Source organism: Falco punctatus (assembly GCF_963210335.1).
Source record: "Falco punctatus genome assembly, chromosome: 8".
Classification (NCBI taxonomy): Eukaryota; Metazoa; Chordata; class Aves; order Falconiformes; family Falconidae; genus Falco; species Falco punctatus.
Genome location: NC_137588.1, coordinates 46,988,321 through 47,016,006, shown reverse-complemented (window position 1 = coordinate 47,016,006; position 27,686 = coordinate 46,988,321). Strand labels below are relative to the sequence as shown.

Here is a 27,686-nt window from a genome sequence, read left to right as displayed (position 1 = left end):
ATGTCTTTAATTTAGTCAGTTACTTTCTGTTTATGTCAACTCTATTAATATCACAATACCTGCAGTCTTCTTGATCCAGAAGAAAACGGAAATCTGAAAACAAAATCAAAATCTTTAGATTGTCGTTTTCTTCAATATATAACGATAATGGAAGTCTATTTCCTTTAAATATTGTGTGCATTTTAATGCCAACAAATACAATAATACTCGTGGGTGTTTGCTTAATACTATAGAGAAATGTTTTATATTTTTATAAATACAGTAGCTGTAATTCTCTCTTCAGGCACACAGTCGTATTAGTAACAAACTGCTGAAATACACAGTGAAGTAACTATGAAAATATTTCTTTTCTAATTTAGGTCTCACAAAGCTATGGAAGTTAATTACGTATTTGTTTATTTTATGGACAGGAAAAATTGCATTCAAGTATAATTACGTGCTTTACTAGAAATCAAGCTTTTAAAAATATTTTTATTTTAAGTAAATAATGAGACCCCACTGTTCACTAATAATCTTTCTGGTTAAGAAGGAGGAACGCATGAATGTAGAACTGGAGCTGGGAAATCAGCCTTTAAGGACGGAGAGGCTGCACAGCAGAGCCTGCTGTGGTCTGGCAGGCGTCCTTGTCCGGTGGGTATTAGAAGCCTGATGACCGCTCAGATAAGCCTTGTTTAAGACCCTCACAAGCCCGCAGTGATTCTGCCTATGTGCAGGCTCAGCTTGCAAAAAGTAAGTCTGAAATATAAAGCAGCGTAATCTTTATTTCTCTTAAAATCAGTGGAAGGCATCCTTTAATTTCAGTTTTAGAGGACTGGAGAAGAGAGGAGGGAAAAAAAGGGGGGGGGGGGGGGCGAGGAATAAATCACAAACTACTGAAGCCAGACTGAATTAGCATCTCATTTTCTAGTGGGCACCATTGGGTACATTTAACTTCATTAGCACTGTTTGTGCTTGTGTTACCCTAAAACTTACTAATAAAATCAGGAAGATGTGCAGAAGCAGATCAGTGCTGCTTTCATTTCAAATTCTTTTGACTTTGTTTTTTCTAGTACAGCATGTGTATCATGCTCTTCTCCTGTGCAGAACTGCAAATCTCCAGTTGCAGGAGGAGGGATTTACCTCCTCTCCATTTGAAAGAAATGGATTCATCCATCGAGATTTTTTTTTTTATTCAAGGATCCAGGATATGTAATCCTCAGGACCCCTTCCTGATTTTTTTTTAATTTATTCCTTGCATTTTATTAATTAAGTTTATTTCAGATAAATAAAAACAGCCTCCAACTTTTTGATTTCATTTTTCTATATTAACGAGAAAGACAGATTGAAATACAGCTTTGTGGGGAATTAAAGCTCAGGCCTTCTCAGTTTCTTTTCCTTTGCACAGGTTCAAAATGGTTTTTCTTCCTCACCTTTGGCTGTAAAGGATAAGTGCCTGCTTCTGTTCAGTGGATCGTACCTCATTTGGCTGAGTCCAGCTTCATCCCATTATTGATCCAAAGCATTACGGCAGAATAAGCTGCTATTATCACAGCTCTTAGTTACTGTGTATAAATAACAGAAAAGTAAACGGAGGAGGACGGAGGGTCAGATGCCAGTTTTATCATACAAAGTTTCAGTATCCTTTGATTAACATATTTCTTTTGTAGTTTCAAATATGTCACAAGAAAATGGCTTTGATAGCAAAGAAAAGCTATTTTTCAAACAGATTTTATTCTGTCTGAAGACCTGGTATTGCAGTATTGAAAATGGCAAATACAGAACTTTAGCCAAAATAAATCTGATTTAGTTGCATTCGTTCAATAAATAAGAAGTACAAAAAGACAAGGGATAAAAGGCTAAGCTTCTAATATACCATAAGGTGATGTTTATTCTGTATGGAAGATGGTCAGAAATAGTCGCTTGTAAATCGTTGGCAGGCGAGTATGTTGATAAACTCTTCAGGGGATTGCAGGAAATATTTTGGGTCTGAGCCCTGTCCGTAACTAAACAAATTACACCCGGTATCTCTCACCTGAGGGTTGGGATTTCCTGATCGCAGTGTTTAGGATTGGAGTTTTGTCCAGTAGATGGCAAAAATGAGCAGAAATCATTTCTTTTCAGTCCTTTCGGTCTGGGGAGGGGGGAGGCAGGGAGGCACGGGGGACACCGTTCTATCTTGTATTTTACCGTTACAATGTTATTTATGAGTTAGTCGGATGATGGTTTAGAGGTGAATCATCAGGTATGCAGAAGCCGGGCTAGATTGCCAAACAGGGTTGTTCTGTAGCCGGCTTGCTTATACTAATTGAGTTTCTCTAGCAAATCAGGCTCCTTGGAAAAAGGCCAAAGGCTTTTCATAATTGTATTGACAAGAAAATGAATATGATAAATGGTGTTCATTCAGCTGAGACAAGATTTATAGTTTTCCTCTGGCAAGGGATGAAGAGAAAATACTTATAATAATAGTAAAATTTGTTTTAAAGTTGTATTAGGTGATCTCTCAAAAGACTTCATTAAAATATTTCCAACTATTTTAAGCAGCTTCAGGTGTCAAGCATAGCACCTTCCCAAAGTGTCCGGTAATGAAAGGCAAAGAAAAACATCACACAAACCAACCAACCAACCAAAACAAAACAAAAAAAACCCCACAACACCAAAACCCTGGATATGAAAGTCATTTATTCTTCCTGAAATATTGATATGTCAAGCTGTCAATGATGATTCCAGTACCACAGCTTTGGAAAGTTTATTTGTCTTTTGTATTCATAACATGCGGTCGCTGTAATTTGTAGGTCAGTCCTGAACATGCAGGTGTGGCCTGAAAAAACCCGCACAGCAATCTGAGAGGGTGAAAACCTGCTTTTAACAGTGATGATTCATTCTCCTTACGTATTTCATTCTGCTATTTACTCCCAGTCTGCCTGGATAGGATGTTGAACATTTAATCTGTTTTCTTCCATACTAATATCAGACTGTAGTCTAAGGTCCTTGGTCTCGCAGTCAGATACGTCCATGGAAATTCAATTGTGAGTTCAGGGTAATATCCACTTTTTTGTTACTTTCATTTAGTGTTTCTTACAGTTAGGTGGTAACCCATAGGCAATTTCTTCCTATGTTCCTCCCAGTTGATTCTCGGTATTTAATGACTTCTCTTGTCTGTAAAAGAAAAAGTTTGCAATAAGAAAATGTGTTCCAAGAATTAAATTATTAGGTTGACTCAGAGTTGCAGTCAGCTAGATAGCACACGATATATACATGTGCATGCGTAAAATCACTGCCCATATAAAAATATCTATGTGTATAGGTATATAGACACCAAGTTTATAGAAAAGTGAACTGCCATTGAAATGTTTTATCTCATGTTCATCTAAAAGTTGCAGTTGACCTAGGTGTTGGGATGTCTGATCCTATGCTGCTTCAGATGTGGATCACGGGAACAAGCAAAACAATCTTTCCACCAGACTACCATTGTTACATAGTCATCCAAATTTGCATCGCATTTCTTAACAAAATAAAACCACGTGCAGCAACAAGATGGCTTGTTCAGAATTAGTCTGTTTTTAAGAACTGAATTTTTAAGTTTGTACGTTTTAAGGATTCAGGATTAGGTACAAACTTGAAAAGCCAAACAGATTGAAGTTTCACCAGAGAAGAGGAGAATGTAATTTCTCATGAAACAAGGCTACCAGATCAGTAACCTGTTTGTAACAGCAGTTGTTGCCGGTTGCATTTATTCGAACCTCAGCATCATTTTTTGCAGTTTGAATTCCTTTGAGCTTGAACTGACTGGTCAGGTTAAGTTCATGACTTAGCCAGATTCCTTGAAGCTTATGGTTAAACCCTCTTAAAAATAATATTCTGTTTAAAAGCAGTTCATTCCACTTCATTGGATTTGTAAAGGAAATAATAAATTGCCGAAGCCTTTCTGTTGACACTAGCTTTTGTAAAATTTGACTGTAGTTTCCAGTCTTTCCATGTCAATGAATATGGACTCGATGCTTAAGTTTTTGAATTAAAGTAGCTAATCACAGTGGATGTATTAGCAGCTTTGATACTGCTGCCTTATGTTTTATTTGTGGGGTTTGGCTGTCAAGGTACTTTATGCTATGAAATCTGAAAAAGCTGGTTGTTTTCTACGCCGTGAAGTTCCGCAGTGGGGCTTTGCCAGCACTGCACCGTCTCCCTTCTGTGTACACAGGGCTACTAGGGAGGCGAAGGAAGAGGAGCGACTTGGGAGAATTAATAGCACAGCTTGGTTCTGTACCTTACATGACATCTGCTGCATCTTGAGATTAGTGACCATCCTCTATTGAGAGTGAGCTGTACTGGAAGTCCACCTCAGAAAAAATGGAACTGGCATTAGTGAATTTTTACAGGTGTGGGAAGGCATGGCTCATTTATGCCCTTTGAGGATAGCTTAGGCAAGTGAGAGTCAAATTGAAATCCCAGTGTGTTACTGGATAACTCTCCGTGGCATGTTTAACTCTAGTTTGTTTGATTTAAAATGTAAAGAACCCCACGAAGTAATGAGAAGTAAGGGTCTAAAGGTATATCTAATGTGTCAGCCTCTTCTGCTATCTATAGTTTACACCTGTGGTGCCTCAAGCAGCTGGCAGCAAAAATGCACGGGTCTTTAGGTGCCTCAGACGGCCAGCAGTAGCCAGAATGCCTCCCATCTGTCTGTGCCGCTGTCATTCAGCAGCAGCGCTGGCTGACGGCTCCAGCCTGCACCAGAAGAGCTGTATCGAACCGAGACATGACTCTGTCTGCACATCCTAGAAGCATGTGAACGTTTATGTATTTCAGACTTTTATTTCAGAATCCCATGTTGAGCGCTTGGCCTGTGTTCTGCTTCTGGAGGTTCACAATAGCTGCCTGTATCGCCTCAACAGGGAGTAGCATTTTCCTCAGAATAGCCGCTGGGTCTTCTGTGGTTAAATAACGCAGAACTATATGACATGCTACAAAGTTAAAAATGACAAATAAGTTGATTATTCAACAAAACCATTGACTAGATTAGCTAGATCATGTTATAATAGCAAGTTGTACAGTTAAAATCTCTTGGTTCAGTATTAAAAAAAAAAAGTTTTTCTTTGCCTGTCAGGCTGTGCAACCTCATTTCCATTTACCTGCATTCTTATCCAAATAAGCTTTATTTCAGCATGTTGGGAAGACCAGGGGTCAGTGTTGTATCAAGTTGTTGCATAAAATATTTCGATAGGGCCAGTAACTCGTGACTTTTTTTGTAAGTTACATTGTACACTCTACTAAACATACTTTTTTTGTGTGGCATCCTTTGAAATCCTGGTTTAAAAGAACAGATACCTCTTGAGTGCTCTCCTGAAAGAGTTCTTAGATACCAAACTTCGCTGGGCTTCCCATCCCCCCCGCGGCTGGGCTGAGTTCTCTTTGTGAATGCTCTGGAAAGAACTTCATACAATCAAATTGTTCCCAACCATTTATATAGCAAATGTATGTGAGGTGGCACTGAAATTTGGGGCCCGGAATTTGCTAATATGTAAATTTGTGTTGTTTTTATACTAAACTGCCATTTGTGACTTATGCCATTCATTGAAAATTCAAGTGCATTTTATATATGTACGTACAGGTTAGCTTTGCATATACAAATGGCTTTCCTTTTCCTTCATTACAGCTCCGGTATATTAACTATTTCTCATTTAACCATTAATATTTCCAAAGGATTTAATCTTCTAAGGGGAGACTTGCTCAAATGTGTAGGTTCTGGCAGTGCCTCTGTCAGAGTGCAGCCGAGGTCTGCCGGGCCCACCCGCCTGGTGCTGTAGTTTGGTTTTTTAGTGGAGTTGTTTTACAAGCCGTTACGCTATCGGTATGCTCTTTAACTCCGCTTGGTGAAGCTACCCTGCGTACATTGCTGTGCTGCAACGAGCTGTTGAGCTGTGGTACCGTGAACCGGAGTGTACAACCCCTGTCTTGAAGCTGATGGCAGAATTCATGCAAAACAGGTAAAAAGCACGTGAAAATTAGATACATGATGAAGATTGTGATGGTATGCATTCTCTGTTCCATCTTTACGTTTGGCTTACCCTCGGGATGTCTGCCTTTGACTTTAATACTGCTACTTTTGTGGTTTGGAGCAAAATCCGCCAGCAGAACTGAGCTTTCAGCGTCACTGTATTGTTTTACCAAAATGGTAGATGTTACAAAATCAGCTGGTAAGGATTAATTACAGGAATATATACGAGAGACTACCATGATTTTATATTCAGTGTTAGTGGAAGTGTGTGCTTTAACCAGGAATAAACACTGCCTCCGTAATTAAATATCGGAAAATTGTCTGCTGTCAAGATTTGCTGCAGGCTGAGTTTTTGCCTTAAGCCAAGCAGCATACATATGTGCCTGTAAAACCACAACTCCCTTCACAGTTTCTTTTGCAGCTCAACTCTTCCAGCCAAAATAGGAAAGAATGGTGTCTAATGCAGCAATATTTATAATCGGTGTGTAGGTAACTTCTCCCACGTCTAAAATCTCTGTGGGCTAACCCAGAAAGGCTTCGGCATGGTTCTGGGATGTGATTTCAGTACTTTACATTGTAGTAGTTAAATGAAATTCCTCTTTTTCCTCTTTTACCACAAGTAACAGAACAGTTTATTTGGGGAAATTATCGTTACACTTGGAAATACCTAGTGTACTCCCAAAAGGAAAAAAAAATATTTTTTCAAAGGAAAAAGTTAAAGTCTCTGTGCTGGGTATCTCTGTGACCAAAGTAATGAGAGTTTTCAGCAAAGAAGTATGTGTTCTCATCATTTCTCACTTTGCCTTGCAAATCAAACTTCAAAGGAAAAAAGCTGAAATATTTGATATTTGAAAAAAATACATAGTTTAATCTAGGGACAGGAAATTGTTGCCTTAAAGTTCAGAGCTGGCTGGTGCGCATGCTGTGCACTCAGTCCCTGCATGGCTACGCAAGCCTTAAGGCAGAGTTCCCTCTTCCTTGTTTGTGTTGACTTGCTTGCTGTGACTCCCTCTTTGGTTTGCGTAGGCTAATTATGTCTTTTATCGTGGTAGTAGTATAATAAATTGCTGGAAAGTTTAACTTATTTTTATTCATGACACAGTGCACAAGCAGTATAGTCTGATAGTGCTGCAGATTATTGCAAGGAGGAGGTTGTTAAAGCATAAATGCAGAACTCTAGTAACAGTAAACAAAAGCAAAGAGGAACCAGAACAATAAATCTTATGCAAAAGACAGCTCTTCAACCTACTTTCCATATTCATGTAACTCTTCTGCCTATTGCTATTCAGAAAATCTGCCTCGTTCCCTTTAGGAAACATCATTGGGGATTTTTTTTTTCACGAGTTGTGTACTGCATTAGCTTTTACAGGTTAGAATGCATTATACAATATACTTTGACATGGTTAAAATATGTTTCAGAGTATCAGATTGTGCATTATGCCACTGTGATACTGAGATGATGTGCTGGTTTTGGGGCTTTTTTTTTCTTTGCCTCTGCCAGCTATTATCATTTTGTGCATATGGAATACACGAATGCTTTATACAAGGCACATTTTAATAATTTCTAAACACCCAGATTTACTCCAGAGTTTGGAGCAAAGGGCTCTGCAGACAGGGGCTCAGACAGCAAATCTCGGACTTGCAGCAAAGAAAGATACCTGCTGCTCGCTGTGATAGGGGTGGTACAGGGACTCCACCTTTCATCAAAGTGGGTGACTGCCACATAGGTCAGCCCAGGGATACTCTGGTTTCACTGCTCAGTGATGGCTCCTTCCCCTTTCAGTCCAAATAAACCCTGAGGGTAAGTTTTGCGAACATTACTTAGAAGCTTAAGACCCACGTTGGAAGTTAACTGTCGGGGCTGAACTAGGAAGTGGGCTGCTTTGCCGCAAAGGCAGATTGGAAGGATGCAGCAGGGACTGGGGCGAGGATGCTGCTGTGCTCCCAGGTCGGGAGCACCGTGGTTCTTGCCGGCTTTGGTGATACCTGTGCGAGGGGGGAGGCAGCAGGGTGCAGTCTTCAGGTCTCAGCGTTCATCAAAAGCAAGTTACAGTTGACACTGGAGAACTGGCCTGTGGTTGCCGCAGGTTTTATGTAGCAGAATAACCAGCAGGGTTGGTTTGTGGAACCTTTGCAGCATGCTGCTGAGTGTCCGCAGGCACAGTTCCGCGCTGGTCACCAGCAGCGGTGTGTGTATTGGCTGATCACCTTTTCTGGTTAAAATTGCTTTGTCTTTGTCATGGGACTGTTTCTTCAGAGGTAACTGGAGTGTGCATCATGGGACTGAAAGCTAGAATGAGTTTATCAAATAGCTGTACTTTGTAATCAGCAGATGTTTTTTTTGTTTTAGGAATGAATCCATTGCATTTTTCTGCTTCAATGACCATCTGAATATTTTTGCTGTTATTTTTTAGATCGCAGCGTTTAAATTTTGATGTATCATCTCCAAATGGAATTCTTCTCTTCAGAGAAGCTAGTAAAATGATTTGTACGTATGGTAGGTACTCATTAATGTTTCCTCTGCAGTGTAATTCTTTGCCTGTCTTGTGATATTAAAATCCTGTTAGTTCATATTGCTGAGCACTGATGGGCTTGCGGAACATGTAGCAGGACTGTAATGTGCCGCAGCCAGTCTCATCCCCGTGTAAGGTGCAGAGCTGACGTGGCAGACCTCATTTACTTTCACAGATCAGGGTTCATTCATGCCACGTTGTTGCTTGTATTGCTGTTTTAACTTAAGTGCCTGTCTTTTAGCAGCGGTAAATGTATTTCAGCAAAAGTACAAATGCTCACGAGGTGTTTGATCCAGGCTACTTACTGACTGATAGGTGTGGGTTGATCTGATGTATTCAAATTACATTCCAGCAGTTCCAAAACATAATAGGACCATAACAGCTTTACCCTAGAGCACTGTTAAAAGTGTTTATAATAAGTTGCTGTATTTTACTACTCCCACTCATGCATGCAGCTGCAACAGGTCTTTGACACCAGCAGGTTTTATTACACTGCACCTAACTGTCGCTTACAATTTCGCTTTCTAAATGTTTCAAAAGGACCATTACCAAGTTTTTGTAGAGCAACCTCATTTGTAGTTTGTATAAGTAGGAACAGCCAGAAATGTCATCCTCCTTTTTGGTGCATCAAATTTGCTGTTACTGCATTCAGGTTGCTTTTGGGGCTCTGGAAACTGCGTGTTACGTGGCTGTCTGTCTAAAAAATCTTCAATGTGATTTTGCATTTGATCTGCAGGGCATGGAAAGAGTATATGCAAAAAGCATAAAGCATTTACATATGACACAAAAAATTACACCCAAGTAACTCTCAGTCCTTGCAAAATTATGTTTCTGTTTTTTTCAAATACACCATGGAGTAAGCTAGCACATTTTTTCAGCTATGTTCTTAAGCTAATTTGTTAGAACAATTAAGCAAAAGAAAGTTTTCCATGTATGAAAAAATAACAGGTAAACTTTTAGATTTTACTACTCAATTTCTGTCAGCTTTTGTACTTAATTGCTGTAAGCTTTCTTTTGGTGATTTAAAAAAAAAAATGAGGTAAGGGTAGCCATGATGATGCTTCAGCCCTACTTGTCTAGTAGTACCGGATCCATTGCAATTATATTTTCACTCTAATTTTTTTTATTATTATTATTTCAATCAGACTTTAATATTCTTTCTGTACTTATGAAAAACATACCATGTTATTGGGCATCCATTCATCTCAGTTGTTGGCATCAATTTTCTAAACCTTGCTGAGTAAGCCACACTAGTTGGTTTCAACCTGCTTCGTTCCTAATTCATGCCTAAAAAAAAGCAACTGTGTAAAGAAACCTTTTGCTTTCAGTTGCGTGTTTTATGGTGTGTATGTGAATTTCATAAAACCATAAGCCCTGAAGTCTTGGTAGCTCTGGCACATAAGCACCAAACTACATTTTCTGACTCATGCTAGAATTTAATTATGCAACGTAAAAGGAAATTTCAGGACCATGCAGATCTAAGATTTGAAAGTAAGCAGTGGAACCATAGAGCCTGTTGAAGCCTGTGTCCAAGCACCTGTTACCCTCTTTGTAAATTATGTGAAAGATACTGAGGGATGTGTGGCACCTATCTGGAGACGTGTGCCATAGAAAGAAGCGAAATGACATGAAGAGCCTTCTCCCACGCTTCTTTTTCGTGTCTTTCGTAACTGCTTTCCTATGGAAGGATAACATTTTGCTTAACACAGCTTTAAGAGGAGAACTGTTCTTAATGTTTTCCTTTAAAATCACCTATCAACTAAAAGTGGAGGAAAAGTGTAGATGTGAGGGAAAGCCATGCGATCTGTGTATGGGGTTGTGGGGGGTTAATTTTGATTTTAAAACACTTTCATATTATTGTCAGTGTCTGAAAGGGTCCCATCGGTGATCTTTCCGCTACATAGATGTGACATTTAGAGCAACAGGTTAAGTTTGCTTTTCTGTGGGTGATTGCCAGTACTGATTCCGGGACTGGACTGGCTGCAAAGCCAGCGTGGGAGATCCCCCAGCGCAGCTGGCCGAACGGGCCACTCGGCACGGGGACTGCCGGCCACCCTGGCTCGGCACGGGCACTGCCGGGTCGTCCTGCATCAGTGCTGCATCAGGTGGGCGACTGGTCTGAAGTGGTCACTGCCTGTCAGTCTGGGAGGATTTTACTGCCTACTATAAGTATTTCAAGATGCTACAATTAATCAGCTTGGAATAATTGCTGTTAACGTTTTTAGCTTTTATCGCCAATTACTAGTTTATGAGATTTCCATTCCAGTGTACAGAAAGATATAACTCTTCTGGAAATGCGTTGTAAGGATTCATTACTTCAGTTGTGTGTGGTCTTTTGAACGCACAAATTCCTATAAAAATATTGATATTAAGGAATTTTGCATTAGTTTCAAATGCATTTCTGAAAATCTTCATAATTGTGCTTTTCTTTAATCTGGAATACTCGATGACTTTTTTTTTTAAAGTCTCTTTGTTTTTTAAGCCTATGTACTCCTGGCAGACATCTGGGGAAAAATAAGTAAACCAAGTGATGATCATAACATCCGTTTTGGTGTTCTTGAGCAATGTTTCCAGACCCACATGCTGACAAACTATGCGATTCACTTAAAAGAACGAATGATTTCGTTCCTGAAATGATCCTTGGGCTCGCTTTTCAAGGTTGATGCTGTACCATTCCTGCAAGTAACTTAAAATTCTGAAAGTAGTTGGGATTCTGACATTCAACATGATTTTATGGCTGAAGCATTAGAGAAAAAAAAATAGAAGACACACAGCAAATGTCAAGAGATGACAACAGACAGTATATGCTCATTTATCTTACCAAGTCAGCCAAACCTCTTGTATATGCCTGCAGCTTGTAGCGCGCTCCTCAGAGCTGATCAAAAAGACACTTGAAACTCAAGATAGATTTGATTGAAATCTATACTATAATAATTGTCTTTTTAAACTGAGGGAAACACAAAGCCATGACAAGAGACAGAGGGGGGGAAATAGAAGCTAACATCTTTTTCTTTCATCACACTGCTTGTGGGAAGATCCTTCCTTTCAGTCTCTGTTTCGGTGACTCCACTGACCAAGTGGGTTGCCATAAACTCTGCCCAGCCTCCTCTCATCCCTACCAAGTTCTTTCCATCACCTGCAGACCTGGTGGTGTTTGCTCCTCTTGGCAATGCCTGTCTGAACCCCAGGCTCGTTACCTCTCGCCTCTCCTCCTTACCGTGCCCTTGACCATAGGAGTTTCCTCCCCATGGCTCAGCAGCTCACCAGGGAGACCTGGTCCCTCTCCTGCAGGCAGCGTAGCCTAGCCTGGTCACTTCCCTTTCTTAGAAGAATGTAACATACAAACAATAAATGAAAATATGGCTTAATGGTATTGTACTTCCATGGGTAAGTGAAATTTAAATTTGTTTTCAAACAGGATTTTTCCTTTTTCTCTCTCGCATGTAACAATATACAGGAAATGCTACTAAAAGCATTACTTCCAGAAACTTCACCTACACCAAATTCAACACGAAAATTTCCAGCTATGACTTAGGTCCACTGGGAGTCTTCTTGCTATATAAACCTATAGGTATGTAAAAATGTGATCTGAAATACAAGTCCATCCTGTTAACACTTAGACAAGGAATTAGTGACTGAAGCAAGGTGGCAGCAGGTGTTTCTACTCACCAACATCAGAGCACAGTGCACTGGTGGTTATTGACACAGCATTGGTTTTTCCTAAGCCTGGACTACACTGATCAAAACAGTTCTGGATAACACACAGATATCTTCTGGTGATGAAAATAATGTAGAATTTATATGTGGATTTGTTTTCTGCAAACCCTATGCTGCTGTTTGCATGGGAATAACTTTGAAACAAACATTTGGTAACCTAGCATGTTGCTTCCTTTCCATCTTCAATTTTGCCAAAGTTTGTGATGTCCATTTATGTCCAAACAGTACCTCCATTTACTGCCTCGGTGTACTGTCAGGTCTGTGCTTGGGCTAAAAAAAAGAAAAAAAAGAGGGAAGGAAAGGGTAGAACTGTGTTACTGGGTTGTGAGTGTATGTGGGCACTTGCAAGTACAGATGCTGAGATCTCTTCCATTCTAAAGTGTACACTCCTTTCTTCTCTAGACAGGCATATAGTGATTTCACATGTTTGAGTGCAAAGCAGAAGAAAATCCAAAATACCTCTTTTTAAGATACGCTAAGTATCTTCTGTTGTCTGTGAACAAAATTTAAAGTGTGAATTCTTTGTAGTTTTGAAAATTAGCGCTTCAGTGAGAGTTAAATTCCCCTTAACAGATCCAGCTTTGCAATTAAGGTAGTACTAGCGTGCCCTGTCCTTCTGCTTGTTTATCACTGATGCTGATACAGTGCTGAAGACAATTCTAAGATGTCTTTACAAATGCTATATGTTCAAAAGATGTAAAGCCTGGCGCAGGATGCACTTAGTCAATTATCCTCGTAAGGACTCTGCAGCTGCTTGGCAAGGGGTGTTGTGCCTCGTCCATTATGGCTAGAGCCAGCCTGACTGAGCCAGAGAGAGGTTTAAAATAAACAGCTGAGAGGAGAGAACTGAAAGGAGTTGGACTAGTCCAGTCCGCCATTCCCAATACATTTCACTTTTAATCCTGTATGTACAAGTCTCCTTACTATGTGGTTTTGAACTCCCAGTTGTATCGGAACGATGTTGCAGCCCATCTTGGGACCATCTATTTTTGTTTTGTGGTTTCTTTACATTTTAGTAAACCTCTTCCCTTTCATTATAGTAGACTGACATAAAAATAATATTTTCAATATGCTGGTTTTATTTATCTACATTCTGTCATGATATACTTTGATGTAAGTTTTTAATTTTGCTTCAGCTTTCAGCTGTTGTAGCAGTTACTGCTGAAGGTCAGCGATGAGGTTAGCCACAGTAGCACAAAACAATTTCCTGTTCTCACAGCCCAGGTAGCATTTGGATGTGGATTAAATTTTACCACATTTTCCAGTAGCCAGACCCAATTATTTCTAATGAGCTTTAAATTGCTTCCAGAACGTGTATTTCAAAACTTAGTGTGGTAATCCATTCAGTGTCAGCAACTTCATAAGATAACAGTTCTTCAGAATTTTGGTTAAGCAGATTCTGGCTGTATAACAGGTATTTCTGACCAGCAGCACAGCTGAAGCGGAGTGCTCGCCTGTCGCGCTCGCCGTCAGTCTGCGCTCCTCTCTTTGGCGATAGCGGTTCCAGAATATACTGCTCTTCATTACTGACTCCGATTTCCTCATCAGTTTCTTTTGGCAAATTTACCTTGGCGCTATGCATGCTTGCTGTGCTGATTTGAGAGGGTTTATGCAGGTTTTGTTGTGGAAGCTTTAAAGAAACCAGGTTGTGAAGCTTGCTCCCATCTTTATGATTCATGTTTTCCTTTGCGTTTTCTATATATGGCCACTTCTCTATACTGCCCTCACATTCTGGGTGCCTGGGAAGCATACATTCAAAACCATCTTTATGGGGCAGCGGTGAATAATAAAAATAGGAAAGGGGAAGAGGCAAAAAACACTTTTTCCTCTATAAACGTGATAAATTTTCACGACCTTTGTTTCATCTCACCAAAGTCTTTTTTTTATCTTCATCTAATTCACACATGTTAAAACGTGATTTAGTTGTAGTATTACACATTGCGCTTATTGGACTGAAATCTAGAACAAGCCTTGCTCAAATGAAACTCAGCCATAAGGAAATCATTTTTGTATTACAGCTTCTACTGTAAAAGCAATTAAGGAGGAGAACTGAAAGGGAAGCTGCCTGTCCTGACATGCTCCCGCATCTAGGAGGGAGTGAGGGAATGAGCTGTGCCAGGAGCTCTGGTGCATATTGCCTGTGGGATCCTGAGCCACAGTGATGTTATCTTCAGTCAGAGCATCCCAGTTTGTGTTTTTGCTGGCTTTGTATTCCCCCTCTGCATACACATGCTTTTTTCTTCCTGGCCCTTTGTTTATGTACTAAGGAGGCTTTCAGTAATGAAATGCTTAAATTGTCAGCCAAATTCAAGCCCTTATTTCCTGTCTAGCAGTTTCACCCAATACCTTTTAAAATCTTGTTCTTCCCCCTGTCAAAATTTTGTATCGCCTCTGAGGCGCAGCGAGTTTTTAATCTTTTTAAGTGACACTGCTGTCAAATGCAGGGCAAAAAGTTGTATCAAAGGAAATAATTGAGAATTTTGAAAGTCGGTATATTTTAAGATAGTGTGATACAATTTCTCCTGCATTAAGAAGAAATTGGTGCAAGCTGGATTTTTTTTATTTGATTTGTATCTCAGTAGTACACTGAAACTTCACTGATTAGTCTCTGTGGAGTTTTCATTTTGACAGAAGATAGGAATTTCAAACACAATTTTTTAATTCTGCATGTCAAAGGTCACTTTTATGTTGATTTAATGTCTTTAAATTGTTTCTTTTAACAATAGGAGTTGATAAAATTGTGTTTTGGTCCTGCACTACAGGGATTATAAATGTAAGCATATCCTCAGTAGCTGAGGAGTTGTTCTTGACCTGATTCCAAGTACCTCAGTAAATTAGTTTATGTTCAGTAGTATCCATGGTGTGTAAAAATATTCCCCTGAAGCTCCTGCTAAATGTTACAAGTAGATCATTCTTTTTTTATCTAGTCAGGCATAGCACCGTACTTCATATTTTTTTCAATAACTAATGCTAAAACGCTGGTCTTTGTTCTGGCGCTGCATCCCTTGAATCATAGGCTGATGGCTTGGGGCGCTGGTAACAGGCACCGCATGGTCTTTCACCTCTGCTCTAATTTGAAATCAGCTGTTCTCACTCTTAGGCCCTTTTAAAATGAGTCCATGAACACAGAACGGTTCTCTGTGGACTCTGGCCACTTGCAGAAGGCAGCTTTTAATCTTGCACTAGACCCAAACTCTTCTCGGTGTTCATTAGAAGCGATAGGTACCGATTCCTCTCCTGCCGCGGTGCCCAGGGTGAGGCAGCGCGAGGGGCGGGGGTCGTGCCTTCCCATAGTAAATGCTTCGTGCCGATCAATGGATTGAAGGTTTTAATTAGACATGATTTTTTGGTGAAGTAATAAAAATGATAGAAGATCGGCACTAGTGGATAACTCCTAGCATTCATGTTCCTAGGCTAAGGGATTCCTAGGGTTTTTCCAGCCTCTTTCCTCATCATCCTGTTTTTCCATCGACTTCCAATTAATTTCCATATTAAGTACATAATTGCCTTGTTGACAACTACTAAGCTCTTTCCATCTGTTGTTGCATATTACACTGAGTGCTTCCAGGACTAAGGGTTGTGCGATGTTGTGCTTAAACAGCTCAGCTGTGAACTCCAGGTTGTTACTTCCTTGGATCCAGAACTTTGTCTTTGCTTATTTCTGAAGCCAGATACATGTTTGTGTTATTAAAGTAGAGATTTTCAGCAGGGAATTTAATCGTGGCAAAGACCAGATGAGGTTAGTTTAGAGCACACTTACCTCTCTATCTTGGTTTTGCCCTAAGAATTATATACTGTTTGCATGGGGCTTTCAAAAACAGTGTGCGCCTTCCCACTTCATCTGACCGGCAGAATTTTGTATTTCATTTTATTTTTTCCAACAGATTTGAAATTCACTGATCTTTTCAGTAACAAGACTAAGTCTTGTCAAAAAGTTTAATGCTAATGAAGATGACCCGGCTGGGGTATCTTAAATGGGGCACTGTAGGAAGCTAAATGGAGTTTAATTTTATGTAAATGTAATTTCTCAGTAATGTAAAGTATTACAGTAATTGAATATCCAGGTACACTAGAAGACATTCTACTTTTTCTGCAGTGTGTTACTTTTCAAAGAGGATCTTTTGGATACCGGTCATTTTTAGTATAGCAGAGATTTAACACTGTTTGGGATTGATTTCTGCGCAGTAGCAGTCACTGGGATGCTGTCCCCTTCCCCAGTTACACTGTGCTCCCCAGTTACAGCAGCGTTGAGGGAATAGAGGTGCTCATATGACCATTTACAGTATCAAAACCATTTTGTGTCTTCATTCATAAAATAATATTTTTTATTTAATTAAGAGGACTTGATTTTCATGTAAGTGACCATCTTTCCTAGCTAAATGTTTGATTCTTCTTCTCCCTTCCATAATTCTAGTGACGCCGTTCTGGCTTCTTACAGACCCGGGTCACTTCTAAGCAATGCCTGATCATACTCCCAGTCTTTTTTTGAAAATCTGCTTTTCCTTTACAACTTGATGGATAAATTGCCTTGTACTTGCTAAAAGTGGTGAGCAACATTAATGTTTTAAACTGTAACTTAGGCCTTTCCCTCTTTGCATTGAATGATACCCCATGGGTGATGCTTTGATGGGTTGGGTGTTTAGAAACAAGGTTTTTCCCCTCATTGTTCTAATTATATGATGTAAATTCCTCATTGTCAGTAATCAGTAGCATTAAGAGAAAGAATTAAAAGAAGGCAGGTGTGTGATTTGCAGGTGGAAATTTACGTGGGTGGAAAGGAGAGCTATGTAGAGACGGATCCAGTTTAATATTAGGCCTCAATATGTATTAATAATATGCAATCTATGAGGTCTGTGTCATATCGGGCAAGTTTTTAGTGGCATTTTTTAATTGCCTGTTATAAGAACAAAACTGCGTTGTCGTAACAACCTCTCTCAACGGACAATGTTTGGGATTGTGAATAGTTAATGTCCAATTAGCTCATTGCTCCTTAATCCAGGTTGTCATCGGCTAGACACAGGGAGCAAGCAAGCCGAGCATCTGGTCTGTAGACTCTTGTGCTTTTATTGGTAGGAATACTGTTAAGAATGCACAGGTTTGTGTTACTTTCCTCTAGTTAAAATTACCAAGAATGATGAGTCGTAACAAAATGAAGACCTGACACTTGGTTTTTGTGCAGGCCAAGCTTGTCAAGGTCAACGTCAGATGGGGTCAACCTAGTGAGGCCACTTGGTGGTAGAAGTGAATGAAGTACTTATCTTTGCTGTGTTCGTTCTACTATTTCATCTCACTTTCATTAATTACTTGAGGCTAGAAAAAAAGTCTGTCATGAATACAAACTAACTCTGGGGTGCTGTGAAGATGGGCATTAAAATATTACAAGATACTTAGAAAACTTGGTAATGAGGCCTCGTGAATAATTAGATTTGTACAGAGGATAGCAGCGGGATCTACCGCACCGCTGCACAGTGGATCCAAAAGTCACTATTGCCTGTTAATAGCGACAGCAAATATTTACCGTTAGCTGTTATTTTTACATTATAAACATGGAGTTTAATTAAAAAGTCATTCCCATCTGTGACTGGTAAAATAGAGGCTTTTGTAATGGATGTATTTGTTTTCTGAGGGATATATTTAGTATGTGTATACATCAGCAACCATCCCAAGAGACCGTCATGGTAATGGATTAAAACCAGGCTTTGCTGCAGCATGAGAAACTATAAAACCATGTGTTGCAACGCTGTTCAGATTAAGGAATTCATGCTAATAGACCCAGTCATGGTCTGGCTGTACATCAGGGACGGGAATTCCGTAGCTTGTATTTTAAATTTTGCATACTAATTCCTTTAGTGGCTTTTAAGCTTTAGTCATGCTTAACAGAACTTTTACATCAAATGCAGAAACCATTTTTCTTCTGAATAGTAATGAAAATAAAGGCAAAAAATAAGTTTAGATAGTGCCATCAAAATATTTTAGATTTGCAGCTGCTTATGTAAGTTTCTTTCTTTCTTTCTTTCTTTTTATGAAAACAGGTAATCAGATCCTCTCTCTTGGGACTTTGTCAAAAGATCAGGTTTATCCGTTGAAACTCAAGGGCATTTCCATCTGTTACTCTGCACTCAAATCTGCCTTATGTGGAAATTATGTCAGCTTTGGCGTCTTCAAGTTGTACGGGGACAACCACTTTGACAATGTACTTCAGGCCTTTGTCAAAATGCTGCTTTCAGTATCCCACAGTGACTTGCTAGTAAGCAATTACTCATCTTGGGAGTCTTTACATGAAATATGAAGTAACACCACCACAGGCTTTGTATTGTTATAATGAGACAGAGGGATCTAGAACATCTCAAATGCAGTTTTCAGTTCGATTACTTGGATTTATTTATATAGTGACATCTAAAATACAGGTATGACTGAAATGCCGTCGGAAACGACAGCTTTTCCAGTATTTTCACTAGGTTTGTCGTAAAAGAGAGAAATGCAAATTTTTTTCCTTCCTATACTTGCAAACCCATTTAGGTTGCCTGCATGCACTGTAAAACATCCTCGCATATTCAGCCACTCTGCAATTAGTTTCAATCTGTAAATTGTCACTGTGTATTCCCCATAAAATTTAAAACTTTAATTTTAAAGTACACCATGTTCCCATTTCTCTGTGGGAAGACAACAGATCCTGCGCAGTATCAGCCTAAATTTGAACTGTGACATTTTCTTCATGACGCTTTCGTTCAGAACTGTCATTTTCTTGCAGGAAGGGACAAAATTGGGATAGGTGAAGATGGTTAATATCCAGTTTTATGCTTGCCACGTAAAGGAAGTCCTTGGAACTGAAAAGTTGCTCTCAATTAAAATCAATATATTGGGTGTATAGTGAAGTGTGCATGTTTGGCACGTGCCTAGGCACCCAGCAATAATGCCCTAAAAGTGAGTCCTTCAGAGTAAGGTGCTGAGCAGGCCAGTGGGTGCAAGCAAGTGCCTCTGCCTGCACAGAGCCAGTTACAGGACCTCACTTAAGCACAAAAAAAAGTCCATCTGAGATGATTTGGGGAAATCTGTGATAAATCTTGGTAAGTTTTCCTGCAGAAGGTAAGGTACAGGCTATAATCCCGTCAAACTGACACCCTGGACAGAATGCTGTACTGCTTTTACTAGACTGGTAGCTGTGCAGAATGTCACAGCGTGGTAGTGTTACTGTATTAGCCTGAGCTTCGTTTAAACTAATAGTGAGTTCATATCCTATGGCAAATAAGTTGAAATCTACTGCAAACAAGAAAATATTTTGTCTCTATAAATACTCTGATTTAATGGCTAAATTAGAATTCATCACATCATAAAACCCGTAAGATCATTCTTCTATCATCTGTTAATGTGTTAATGTTAGTCCGTGGTAATATCTGTATTTTCCATGAATATGTACTCTTTTTTTTTTTTCAGCAATATCGAAAACTAAGCCAGTCTTATTACCCGCTTTTGGAATGTCTGACCCAAGATCATATGAGTTTCATTACCAGTTTAGAACCTCACATCTTAATCTATATTCTTACCTCAATATCTGAAGGACTTACGGCAGTAGGTAAGAATTACTTACACTTAGAATTACATACTGAATTACAAATACTTAGCTATCTAGGAGTTTCAAAGAAGCACATTTATTTGTATCTTTAAAAAATTAGTATCAACAGACAGTGGAAGATGCTCTCTTTTGAACATTTTAAGAATGTGACCATTTTGGTTAACGGAGCTACGTTCTTTTAAACAATCTAACCTGTAGGGTTTTACAGATAATATTTTTAAATTGTCTTTTCTTACACGCCAGAGTTGTTAAAATTATTAATGTGCCTCAGCTAGGATTGTACTGAGAATTCATGCATTTGTTACTCAGAAGTAAAGCATGTTAATATGTGTATAGGAATCTGTGGGGTTTTGTTTTTATTTGATCAATGTAGCTGTTGCATAAATAATGCTTGTCCTGCACAGCTGTAATATGATTTAAGAAATTTGAAGGTATCTATCCATAGAAAAAAGAAACTAGTTATTCAGTGCTTCACAAATATATTTTGGAGGAGGATTGGTGCAACAGAAGCATACTTGGAGTAACAATAGAAATACAGTGGTCAGATTGTAGCTAATTTCATTCTCCTGCACAGTTTAATTTATGCTTTTTAACCACATGACTGTCCAAAAACTTGGGAGTTGGGCAGGGTTGGGGGAAGAGTTGGTAGCCTGAAGGCATTTGGAATATGGAGGAGACTGAGCATTTGGGGAAAGAAAAAATAAATCATGCAGTTACATTGTGATCACATAGGAATACCGTGCATTTATATAGGTTTTGACTGAGAAGCTGTTCAAAACCTTGCAGTCATACTTATTGATTAGGGAGGTTATTAAGGAAAAAAAATAGGGACATGAAACATTGGTGTGCCTCAGTGTAACTCTGTAATAGCTGGTGTTTCTCATTACCGCCAAGAGTCAGTCACACCCCACAGGAATGCATGAATGCACCAACACTCCCAAAGCATTTGCTGTGTTAGACACATTCAGCGGGTTTTGCTGCAAGAGGGGAACTACTCATAGAGAGAAAATGGGTAGTGAATAGCTAAGCAACAGCAGTGAAGAAGCATTCAGGTCCCTTTATTATATAATGCTGAAATCCATCTTCTCCCAGGTATGTTGAGTGCTTTGTCACCTGCAGTGGTGGGACGGCAACCGCCGATGGGCTGGCTCTGCTGGGAGCCTGCCTGTTGCTCGCTGGCCAGTGATATATCGCACTCAGCGTTAGCTTGACTGACAGCTGCCAATCCAGCCAGCACATCTCTAACATTTGAGATACTGGGTATATTAATTTTGATAATTCAAAATTTATTCAAAAAGGTTTACTTTAACCACCTCTTTGAAACCCAATTTGAATTCATGTAAAAGCAAGAGAAGAAAATGTAAATACTATATAAGCTTCAGTTTTCATGTATTTATGTTCCCCTCTCAAGAAGTGTTGATCTCTCAAGACGGGGAGGAGGAGTATAAAAAGCATGTATTTCTAGTCTTCGCTTTAAACTTCTGTGGTTTAGGTATCTGGGAGTTTAGTCATGAAGAATTACAAAATTTTAGGAACAGAGATGTTTTCTTAGAAATCTTTTATTCTGTGGGTTTCCTGATACTCTGCTGAGAAAAGTATCAACAAAAATTTTAACAGCTTACTTTTTTCGTATTTCATAACCCATAGATTTGCTTAGCCAATGCTCTCCTTCAGTTCATCTCAATGTCCTTAAAATACAAACATGTGAGACTAAGACAAAGTCTGTAGGAACCTGACTTCATGGAAGGCTTGATGCAGTCCATCAAAAGCTTTTACGCTCACTTTCATGTTCAGTTTTTTTGTTTAACTCTTGATTTCTCCAAACTGAAGTACTTTTCAGTCCTGGAGACCTGCCAGATCTGTCTGTCAGTAAGACCTGGCTGTTGCCATATTGCCCAGAGAGGACATGGAATCTCCATCCTTGGAAATACTCCCAGACACGGTCCTGAGGAACCTGTCTGATGTTGACCCTGTTTTGGGCAGGAGGTTGGACCGGAGGGTGCTCCCACTTGGTTTCTGCCACCACCTTTAGGATCCTACTGGTATTTTCCCTACATTTTGCACTTGTGTTCTCTAGCTTTCCACAACAGCTCCTGATTCTGTCCAAATGCCTATGCAGCCCTAATCTTTGTGCATGTCTCTTGCACATTAACAGTAATACTTCCTTTGTGTGATCAGTCAGCTGAAAAATGCTTCTTTTTACCTTTCACATTGAAGTGATGAAGTGATTATTTTTCATTAATGTCATGTTTCTTAATGGTGCGTGTATCAAGAATTGAAATTGATGTTCAGCCATTAAGTTCCTCATTTGTGTTCAAGAAGTTTTATTTTTGTGGTGAACTGAATAATTTTCCATACTCTTACAACGACATGTCCAGATGAACTACTCTTCAGTCAGTGTATAGCTCTTAACGTTAATTTGTTTATTTTTAATCATCTCAAGAGCCCATTACCTGTCACTCCATTTTCTTAAGAGTCATTCTTCTACATGTTTTATCCCTTTTAAAATTTTGGGATTTGGGATGTTACCAGTTGTCAGTAAAATACAAATCAGTGTCCTATGTGTTACTTGGTCACATACATCCTTCTGCCCTTGGAAAATGGGTAAGTAGATCCAAGCACTGCGTTTTTCACTGAATTGTATCAGTGCCACAAGAACATCTCAGAATAGTAGGGCTCAGGGCTATAAGCCATCTGAGGGGGAATTGTGTTTTAAACTGATTAGAACATACAAGTCATTTTCAGAAATGTTTATAAAAATGAAATAGCTGTCTTTTTATTTTAAAAATTAAATACCAGGAGATCACTTCTGCTTCACAGAAAAAAGTACCTGACTTTTTTCTCTATTTCCTTTACGTATGTGAAACCTTTGAGACTGTCGTCGTTGTCAGCTGTAGGATAAACATTCCCCAAATCCTTATTTCTGAGGAGTGTTCATTCTCTTGCTGAGTAAATACCTTGCTTGATTCCATGCTTTATAAACACTGTGAAAGAATATGTATTCCTTCTGAAGGGCCTAGCTGTAAATCAGCTGTAATGGAAGCCCTCATCTAAGCTTTTATTACGAGAATAAACACTCCAATAGTTCTCTTCTAAAGTGTTTACCTGGCTTTTTCACAGCTGACTCAGTGGATCAGAGCCTTTTAATGTAGTCTGCCTGGCATGTTGTCACTAATCTCTGCAGAGCTTTTCTAATTCTCATATGATTAATAGTATAGCATGCTATTCATTGAGGAAAAAGTAAAACATTTTTTCTGTCTTGCTGCCTAATTTAGATGTTAAATTGCTAAATCCATTTACTTTCCAGGTTTAGTCTCAAAGGCAAATAATGCCAGTATTGAACTGTAAGCAACCGATGGACAGGGAGAATGCCACTTAACTCCCTCTCCTTGCCTTCATATTTAAAACAAAACAATCTTTTAATTTGCAGAGATTCAGCAATGTCATTAAACTGTTGAAAAATAATTCCTCTTCAGCATGCAGTTGTCATACTGTTGAGACCAAAAGGCATCTTCCAGTTGTTCGGGGGGGTTGTTGTCTTTTTTGAGATAACATAACCCATTCTAACTCATATGCTCAACTTCCAATTACTTGAGCTAATAGCTGATGGGAGTTGCCTATGTCAGGCAAAAACACACAGATACTAAAAAAGTGCATGTAAAGTTAGCCCCCAGAACACGGAATGACCACATACTGGCAAAGAAAAAAACAAAAGAGCTAGTTGAATGTGCTGGTGACTGGTGCCAGTCACCATCCTTGTCCCCTGCCCACCACCAGCAACTGCCTCACCATCGTGTAAGTCGAGAGCTCGGTTTTGTTTGACAAGAGCTGCTGAACTGTTGCTGGATCCATGCGGACACACAGGAAGCTGCTTTTGGCATTTTCTATAACAACGGCCTGCTGGCTTTGTGATCCAGTGATTAGTTCAGAGGTGATGAAACTGAGTTGCCCAGAAGTGAGAAACGTGGTTGCCTGCGTTTTTCCTGATTATCCCAAGCTTTTATCTCGGTTTCTTTTATAATTCTATCTTTATTCTGTCTTCTCCACCCATTCCTTCTGTCCATAGCCCAGAATTAGTAGCTCCCTGTTGCTCATGTTTGTTCCATTTATTTGGCTGGCTGGCTTGTCTTGCTAAGATTTAGTGAGAACACTATTCCGCTCCAGCACAAGGTTCCACACGCCCAGAAGAGTCATTCAAGGGAGTTTGCTTGACACTCCCTGTCTGTTATATCCTTGCAATCAAAAGGAAAAATGAGCATAAGGAAGCATATTTGATATATAGTTATGGGCAAATTTAAGTAGCTCTTAACACTCATATCAGATTCTCATGAGCAAATGATAGCATAGACCTGTCTGCTGTCCTGCTAAAATCACTTACTGTCGAATGTAAAATATCTACTTGTACAGTATCAGCATGTTGCAAACTACTGCTGTTTTGTAAACTGATGATAGTGATTTACTTTGTATTATTCAATTTAAAAAGAAATAGAGTTAAGCACTGGTTTAGAAATACAGCAGAGCCCTCCTATGAAATATGTATTTTCAAATCTCTCGCTTGTTGTTATTGATGGTGATTCAGTTCCACCACGAATTGCATTTCTAGTTTATATGCAGGACTATTTTGGTTGAGAACACGATGAGTGCCAGATTCTGCACTCTTTACTTTGGCAAGACTCATAACTTTGAACTCAGCTTTGTTCCGGCACCATGTCTTAACATCCTGCCCTGTTTAATTCGGTCCTAGGAAGCTCGGTGGTCCAGTGGAGGTGGAGGCAGCATTGGGATGCTGCAGCTCATTTCTGTGAGCTATTAGATCGCTCTCAACTCCTGCTGCTAAGTCAGCTGGTTGCTTTGGAAGAGCAAGTCTTAGGAGACCACTTGTTTCTTTTTTGCTTGTAAATGTTTGTTCAGTGTTAACTTCAAAACACTCTTAGCAACGTACAATTAGTTTTTAGATGGCGAAGGGTTAATAGTGTCAGCACAGAGCCTAAGGAGTTAAACAGACACAGATCAAAATACTTCAGTGTCTGGAGGGATGTGTTTAAATGAACACTGCAAGGTTGGCAGGCCTCCAAATTAGCATAGTTTAAAGAATTCAAGGTACATTTAATTGGATCCTTCTAATCCCTTTTCCCTCAGAATGAGCATTTTAACAGTTTAATTCCTTTTGCAACCCCCACACATCCCTTACTCCAGTGGCCCATCTAAACTAAATACTGTGAACTATAAAAGGCCTAGACAAGTTCTAGCTGAAGCCAGTGGCAACAGGATGGAATCTTAAATGCACCACTCATCTGGACCTGATGTTGGAAACGGGGGAGGATGGAGGATGTTGGTTCGGGCTAAACCTCACACCCAGCAGGTTAGCCCACCGCATGTACCTGAGGAGCTTCGACTGGTTCTGGTGTTGCGAGGAACTGAGGAACCGGCAGTTGTTTCATCGCGTGGCTCTGGCCAGGTGCTGGAGCCGGAGCTGGGAGCAGCACAGCTGTACGTGTCAGCATCAGCCGCCGGTCCTGGGGTGCAGGAGGGACATGGGTGTTGGGCCAGGAGAGAGCTGGGCAGGGGGAAGGTCGCCATTTCTCAGGGGGAAGACGGGAGGAGCGTGCGTGCGAAGCAAGGACCAGCACACCATTCCATCGTGCGGAGGCATGGAAGTGAGCAGAATCCTCTCGCACAGCAGGGGCACAGCAGGCAACACCTAGCAACAAAATAACCTACGTAAATCAGACAGACATATTTACTCTGCAAATAGGTTTAAGCTTTTAATCTCCCTTACTTACCGAAACAGTAAGTAAAGATATGAAGTGGCTTTTGACTCTGCTTTTCAATAGTATCTTCCTTTGCTGTCGTGACTTTCAGTTTTGGGGGCATTTATGAATTATTTGGGATTCACTGCTGTTGCATTGTTGCCAGCCATATTTAATGTACTTTAACCTACCTGAATTATTACTTGTTAAGCAAAATGACTAATGGGCTCTTCTGTGATCAGTCTTTTACTACCTTCAGTGTTTGCCACCTGACACCGATTGTAAGCTGTTTGGGGCAGAGACACATGGTGAAATAGTTCTTGAGGAAAACCTGGACAACAAAAACAGCTCTCTTTGATTTAACCTTGCCTTTCCAGTAAGCAGATCGAAACAGAATGTTGGTTTCTAGGAATCTGGAGCCTTCTGAATGTGAAACTGTCAACCCGTGTCCTGCAGAGGGGCAGCTGCATTTATACAGCATGAATTAAGTTCACCGGAGCTCAGAGATCTGTAGTATGTGGAGCTATCCAGTTATTCAAAAGCAAAGGTTTAATTCCGCTCTGTTAATAAAAGCAGTCTTCAAAGCTAGTCAACTCATGTATCAAAAATAGCCTTGTCGATGTATCGATCAGCCTAATGTCAAAGAGATTATTAAAGTTGAGCTCTCCAAGTACTATAAAATGTCATTATTAATTATTCTTTTATGGAAACAATTTCAAAACTGTTTCATTTTTTACACAGATACAATTGTGTCCTCCAGCTGTTGTGCTAGTTTAGACTACATTGTCACCTACCTCTTCAAGCACCTCGCTAAAGAAGGCAAGAAGAGTCTGAGATGTAGAGAGATTTCACAGGATGGACAGAGATTGCTTCATTTCATGCAGCAGAACCCAGAAGTTCTACAGCAGGTGAATTAGCAATCTTTTCTATGGGGTATTATTGCATTTCGGAATTTTCCTGACTTTTTGCGGTACCAGACACAAGGGTATCGTTGGCTATTTAGTAACAGAACAAACCTCCCTACACTGGTCTGCAGCCCTGCGTAGCTTCAGCTGTGTTCTCATGACAACCAAAGATCGAAGGTATTTTTTTGTCATACTGAAAAGCGTAGATACTATACTTGGCTGTAGAGTATCTTAAAACTTGGTGTTTCATTTTTGCTTGTAAAAAGGTGTGTGAGATCATCGGTACCTTTCTATAGACAAATGGGAAGGAAAGCGCTCTAAAGTATTTTAGGAGGAAGAAGAACACATTCTGGCACTGAACCATGCATTTTGGTAGTGAAATGTGTTAGTTGAATGGCTGTATGTGAGCAAGTTTCAATATTTTATTTTGCAGTAGGTGACTTAGCGGGGATTTTTTCTGTTTAAGGTAAATACAATAGAAATGAAATCTCGTGCTGCTGAAGTGGCCACTGTACTGCTTAGGAGAGATTTCCCCTTCCCAGCCCCGTCAAGTTTATCTCAGCCCAGGTGCATTACAGGGAGATCAGGATATTCATAGCTGCATATCTCCAGATTTGCTCTGTGCCACATTCCTTTAAAACCTCTTTAAACGATTTGAAAATGCCTACTTACAAGAATCTCTGGATTCCTAATGCAGTTGCAAAGATGCCATTTCAGGAGACGCGTTTCACAGGTTGGGAGGCTTTTGACAAAAACAGAAGTTATTAAAATGCAGCTGACTAGTGTGGTTGTCTTTGTGTTTCCCTGATAGGTATGCTGTCATTTGGAAAAAGCCTGGCATACAGTCACCACAGTTATTGTTGTCATTTGTTTACTGTTCTAATTGAAGGTGAAAAGTAACTAATGGTAGCTAATATGATGCTGGCAGTATACAGCATATTGCGCGAATATTAATGATGTTTATTATTGACATCATTATCAGAATATGATGATTCCCTTGTTGTATTACAGGTTCTTATGTTTTACTTGCCTGATAGGGGTTTCGTCGAAACTAGCGATGAAGTCAGCATTTGGGTATGTCGGCTTGCTCGGTGTCGCACTGTGCATGCGATGATTCGAGGGTGAAGGACAGGAGAGTGAGCTGGGCTCTGGCCTCCTGCATTTGTGGCAATCTCAATGCGATACTACATCTGTTAATACACAGTAATCTTTCACTTCGCAGCATATGACTAGGCGGCTATCTGTCTTTATTAA

The 27,686-nt window shown here is 39.8% G+C and overlaps 1 protein-coding gene across 1 annotated transcript in view; it reads left to right on the top strand.

Annotated features, from left to right (window-relative positions):
- Window positions 1-27,686, top strand: part of RANBP17 (RAN binding protein 17) — a 163,598-nt gene that overhangs the window by 112,606 nt on the left and 23,306 nt on the right. Inside the window, exons 21-25 of the mRNA XM_080400008.1 lie at window positions 5,856-5,963; window positions 8,389-8,471; window positions 18,237-18,451; window positions 19,639-19,777; window positions 26,269-26,435. Of these exons, the coding sequence (XP_080256134.1) occupies window positions 5,856-5,963; window positions 8,389-8,471; window positions 18,237-18,451; window positions 19,639-19,777; window positions 26,269-26,435 (712 nt within the window). The remainder of the gene's footprint in view (window positions 1-5,855; window positions 5,964-8,388; window positions 8,472-18,236; window positions 18,452-19,638; window positions 19,778-26,268; window positions 26,436-27,686) is intronic.